Source organism: Phoxinus phoxinus, assembly GCF_949152265.1.
Source record: "Phoxinus phoxinus genome assembly, chromosome: 14".
NCBI lineage: Eukaryota > Metazoa > Chordata > Actinopteri > Cypriniformes > Leuciscidae > Phoxinus > Phoxinus phoxinus.
In genome coordinates this window covers 7,033,859-7,039,899 of record NC_136889.1, presented here as the reverse complement: position 1 = coordinate 7,039,899, position 6,041 = coordinate 7,033,859, and the positions used below count along the sequence as shown (strand labels likewise).

The window sequence follows — 6,041 nt, the reverse complement described above, 5'->3', positions numbered from 1 at the left end:
ATGTGTCATGTTTTGTAAAGCAAATTCTGTTTAAAGGAATAGTTCACCCAAAAATGAAAATTCTGTCATCATTTAACTCAACCTCAAGATGTTCCAAACCTGTATGAGTTTCTTTCTTCTGTGGAACACAAAAGAAGATATTTTGAAGAATGTTGGTAATTGTTGGACCCCATTGACTTCCATGGGAAAAAATACTACAGAAGTCAATGGGCCCATCAACTGTTTGTTTACCGACATTCTTCAAAATATCTTCTTTTGTGTTCATGCAGGTTTGGAACAACTTGAGGGTGAGTAAATGATGACAGAATTTTCCTTTTAGGATGAACTGTCCCTTTATCGTTATAATTAATTTGCTAATGCAGAATGAGTATGTAACAAAAAAAATGAATGAATATTTTTTTATGAAAAATATACTTCATAAAAATGTTAAAATAATGAATACATTAAGTTGTCTAATACTTAAATTATAATGGAGGTGGCATCCAACCATCACACTTCTAAATAATCACTTTTTATCTAAATAATTGAGCTAAATGAACATCAAGCCAAAGATGTCGGTCAGCTTTCAGATAAATTACTTGGAAGAAATTTACACTAGAATTTGAGAATAAAACTGAATCCTTATATTGAATACTAACAAATAATATATTATGAGAACAAAATGTAGGCTAATGGATATTTTCTAAACTGGGATTCTTTTCCTCTCCCTATACATTAAGTATAATAGATAATTTAATGTGTATGGCATTTTCAGAACTCTGGAAAAGGAATCACTATTTCTCAGGTGTTAACAATTGAAATGATCTTTCTGAACTATTTACTCAGGCTATAATTTGTAAGAGTGCACAATAGCCAAAGGGAAATGGAGTAAACCGAACAAGAGCAGATCTGTCAAGAGAGCGTGAGTGACCCCGACCCAAGAACTCACCAGCTCTTCGTAACGACATGCGTGTCCAGATGGCTGCTGTGTGATTGGGTAGAAACGAGAAGCAGCTGTGGCCACACAGAGCCCCCCACGCTTCACTGGGACCTAACAGTGGAGAGAGTACATTTGCATGAGAGGGATAATCTGGCCAGCTCCCCCCTCACACACACACACCACCCCATCCCCAACAGCCTCTATCCCAAATCTCACTTCTCTTTTCCGCTTTAACTCAAGATAGTACAGCACAAATGGACCCCACCCATTCAGAGAAACATTAAAGTTGTCCGCCAAATGAGAGACCAATATATCAGTCAGGGCCATGATTATTTAATTTTTTTATATTCAATAATTTTAGGGGATTTTATGGTACCAAAATATGTTTATGCAGTAATTATAATCCATTTATTCACTTTTTTGAGCATGGAATGAAAATGGAACCTGAAAAAAAGTTAGGACTGTTTTTAAAGATGACACTTGGCAGATAATTGCTGAAGTGAAAAAAGTATTATAAAAAAAGTGAACTTGAAAAATGTATTGTTATGAAAAATGCACAAAAATTACATTTTCATTTTTATATGAAATGTATATTTTCCAAAACATGTTTTCCTCTAAAACTGGGAGAAAATCAAAGCCATAAATCTAAACAAGCTGTGTTCCAAATTTGAAGTTGATATCTCAAAAAAATTAGCTTTCAGAAAGAATCTGTTTGTGCGCAGTTCCAAACGTTTCCAATAGATGAAATTCGTCTCCCATTAACTTCCAAAGCGGTCATTTATTAACGCAAACAATACAAGTGTGACTATTTTTCGCAGGAACATTTAACCTTTTCGAATCATGTCCATGATTTATTTGTGTTTACACAGACAGCAGCAAAAACCTTTACCAAGTTTCGTACCATTCCGATGAAATAAAAATAAAAAATCACAAATGACCAAACAGCACCAGAGGGTTAATAAAGTAAACTTTTCAAAAGTTAATAAAAAAAAAATCCTATTTTCTCAAATGTTCCTGTGATAAACCTCTTTCTGCTGACATCGCACTAAATATTTCCACCACTATGAAGTATTAAAACTGAAAGAATAAATAAACTATGCAGTCAGCTTAAGACGAACTAAAAAAAGAATTATGCAAAAGTGAATGTGTGATAATGTGCTGAGAAAGGATGTGGAGGAATTCGGTGTGCCTGTCCTCCTATAGTCCAGCTGTGGGCTACCCCTGTGGTTCTGACAGCCTTCCACCGCTCCTCAGGGATGGACTTACTACTTGCACTGCTGGCTAATTTTACAAAGTTTCAACACTCCGGCCAAACACACAACCCTAAAATATTCATTAACCCGCTTGACAAAAAGATGAAAAATAAATGACACCCTTTTTTCATGGGCTTCCAGTTTTTCTAAGATTGTTTCATGAAAATTACATGACTGATTCATTTCATGTGAGCACAATCTATAATCGGATGCAGATGAAGACAAGCCAAGAGTCAGAGTTTAGAATTGAATTAGACTGTTAAATCCCACTCGTCTTCTGAGGTGTATTAACAGTTCAGCCTGACTTCCTGTGAGAATGGTTTTGCAGTTGCAAGAAAGACGCGACCAAAATCAATCAGCCATCTATATTCAATTTTTCCAGACTGCAGTCATCAGGTTTCACGTATCACAGACCTTGTTTCACTTCAACACAAATCAGTTGTCTTTTGCCAATGAGAACGTAATGCTAATGCAGAGGCATAAAGACACCAAACAAAAAGAACATTTCAGGGAAGCTAGTCTCACTCAAATAAAGTGACAGAAATCAAAAAGTACAACTAAAAATGCAAAAACAAATTCAAAGCTGCTTCATTTTGAGCTTTGCAACAAATATATATTTTGTTTGTAACCTGACCCAAACCATTCATTCATAGCTTTGTAATTTGGCCAGGGTGAGTTTCCTCACCACTGCACCAGCCACTTTTATTCCTCATGCCATCTGCGGCCACTCAATTAGAGCTCCACAATCCTCCTCTCCATCCATCAACAGTAAACGCATCAAGCCACAGTTGTTATCTGCTTATTTTCTATAATGCATAATTTTTTTGTGAGGTGCATAGCTGGTGTCAGGGCTGGAACTCCTCTGACAGACAGACAGACAGATAGATAAACTGAAACCAGATCAGATGAACACAGTTCTCTACAGACATGATGTTTAACTAGAGGGGTAAAAACAAACCCAACAAACTTTCCTCTAGGAGGAGGATGAAGAGTCCACCTTTAAAACCCCTTCCAAGGCACAAAGCCATTCCTCTGGTTTACCAGATGTGGTCCGAGACCGCACTGGCTTAGCAACAGGAAAGGCACTGCAAGAGTTGATCTGTGGGCACTTCTTATCATGAGAACAGAATGCCTGCAGTGTTGCCCAACTTCCCCTCCAAATCCATTCACCAAGACAGAACACAAAGGGAGAGTTGGCCCTAAGGTGTCTAACGCTCTGTCTCTACAGGAGCGAGAGCAGGTAAACATGGAGAGCTGTTGAATTCATTCTGTACCAATGAAGGAAGGGCTGGCTGAACATTGTACTAGCTGACAGTTCCCCTTTGGATAAGTGCATGCATTCAGAGGGAAATAGACTCAAGACCCCATGTTCCTTTTTAGTACAGACTTGGCACATTTCCTCTATATTACAGGGAAAACAGCTCCACTAAATGATGAAACTATTTTCAGGAAGACAACTGCGGTATGCTAATTTTGAGGCAATGAATACAGTAAAAAGATCAGTTTTATCTAATCATGAGTGCTGTTTTGAGTCATATCCAATCTGAAACTGCAACCAAACTGACATTTCTGCAGTCACAATAACAGCTCTCTGAAAAGAGCATGTTCATGAAAAAGATGAAAAAGACCCAAGACAAATCAACCATTTATTTCAATAAATGAACCCAACACCATAGTCATACTAACATAAAACTCAGTTAGTATAATCACAACACATGCGCTCAGCGACCACAGCCAAAAGTCTTGTTCCACTCTTCATATAGCTCCAGATCTTTAGAAGAGACACTGGGCCGCACTGTTTTGAGAGCCTCCTGGAAGTCACTGTAGAGTATCGGCCGAACCTGTTCTGCCGTGATGGTAGCAATGTCACTAAGGCAAATGCTTCGGATGGGGCCAAGGGCTGCTTCGCGACATAGCTGCGTCATATCCGCCCCTGAATACCCCTCTGTTCCCTGCACCACTTTCTCCATCTCATCTGCTATTAGCTGACTTTTCTCACGGGACATTAGGGTGGCCACTATATGCCGTCGAGCCTCAGCCTCTGGGAGAGGGATGTAGAGTCGCTTAGACAGGCGACGACGGGCTGCTTCGTCAATCTCTTGGGGCCGGTTGGTGGCACCAACCACAAGGATACGATCTTCTGCTGAGGTGGCAGCTCCATCCAACTGGACAAGAAACTCAGTTTTAATTCGACGGGATGAGTCGTGCTCTCCGTCTGTGCGCTGAGAAAGAAGGGAATCAATCTCATCGATGAAGATGACAGCAGGTTGGTGGCACCGAGCGATGGCAAAGAGCGCCCGTACCATCTTCTCGCCCTCCCCGACCCACTTTGAAGTGAGCGACGAGGCGCTGATGCTGAAGAAAGTGGCTCCGGATTGGCACGCTATACACTTCCCTATGAGAGTTTTACCGGTGCCTGGAGGACCAAAGAGAAGGATGCCTTTAGGTGGACCTCTAAGACCGGTGAAGATATCAGGCCTCAACATTGGCCACACTACAATCTCTTTGATTGTGGCTTTAGCAAACTCCAGGCCGGCAATATCATCCCAAGCTACAGGGGGGCCGTGGTCCATGATCTCACTCATGATAAGTTCAATGATCTTGGGCTCAAAGTTCTTTAAACGCTCATCAACAGGTTCAGTGTCTTGTGGTTTGTTGTCCTTCGAGTAACTCTCTTCCTCTTGCCTTGGCATGGGAGAGACGAATTTGGTGGATGCCCCACGAGGCCGTTGTGCTCCAAGGCATTTCTTGGAGATTGTAGCAAAGTTGGCCCCAGAGCCTCGCTGGCCCTGATGGGAATGTTTTTTTTGCTGGTCAACGATGAACTGCTCTCGTGCTGATCTAAAATTAGTGCTGACAGCCTCTTCTCCTCTCCGTCCCCTCCCTCGCGGTTCCTGCTCGCCTTGTGATGGGAATGAACTTCTGTTGCTTTCACTTCCTGAGCTGTAGAAGTTCTTCCTCTTGGATGGGTTTGTGGAAGAAAAGAACACTGGCTGATTATGCACATTGGACCCACTTGTGCAACCCACACTAGATTGAGACACACTAGCATTCCCTGTGGAACTGAAATAGTTATGGCCAAACATAGGCGATCCCATTGGAGCTTTTGGAGCATTTTGTGCCAGGGTCAAACGCGGAAGGGTTCCTTCAAGTCCTCTGGCCCAATCCGCAGCACCGCTAAGTGGGTTACTGATCCCCCTTCCCATCTCAGCTCTGGGTGGAGGCGCAGAGGGCCCGTGAGCCAGAGGCTCTCGTCGAAATCCAGGAGGACCAGAGAGAGCACTGCCTTTCTCCCCACCCCCACCGACCTCACCACCAACAGTGATGTTAACATCTGCCGGATCTACAGGGAGAGCGCCTTCTTTTGACCCAGCCTGCATCATCCTTTGCACGCACGGCAGATTGAACACATTCTCGGACGTTAGGGATGACTCCCATTTGTCGCTATAGTTCTTTTGATTGCGGGCCAAGTGCAGGGCACTCTCTGCATAGTTGTTAAGCCCGGTGTGTGGGTCGTCTGAGTCCAGGGCTGAGGCGTACCGCTCTGAGTAGGTCCTGAGCAGGCTGGCAGCTCCAGCCGGAGAGAGCTCAGCACTCGCCCATGCATACTGAATGGACAGGATGTGTGCCCGATAAGCATCGGCCGTCTGTTCAGGTGTACAAGAGCCAGACGAAATGTCAAAGGACCTCCTCTGCCACTCGTCCAGGTGTGCTCTGCTCATGCCTGGCCTGCTCCAGCCTGCGTAAGGAGTGGGCACAGGATCAATTAATAATGTATAAAAGTAGAGAAGTACCACACAACAATAAGGCTATTGAAGGGTGGTGATGATAATGCAGGTGAAATAATGATTTTGCAGGCAATATAAAGT

At 42.7% G+C, this 6,041-nt stretch overlaps 1 protein-coding gene across 3 annotated transcripts in view; it reads right to left on the bottom strand.

Moving 5' to 3' along the window:
• The window catches only part of fignl1 (fidgetin-like 1), a 33,203-nt gene that overhangs the window by 24,613 nt on the left and 2,549 nt on the right, over positions 1–6,041 (bottom strand). Inside the window, exon 2 of one of the 3 annotated variants that reach the window (XR_013800277.1) lies at positions 929–5,911. Coding sequence is in view for 1 of the 3 variants with exons in the window: in XM_079635814.1 (XP_079491940.1) it covers positions 3,894–5,894 (2,001 nt within the window). In the remaining 2 variants the exon portion in view is untranslated. Of the gene's footprint in view, positions 1–380; positions 5,912–6,041 lie in introns of those variants that run through there. The other 2 variants (XR_013800278.1, XM_079635814.1) reach the window with 2 other exon arrangements.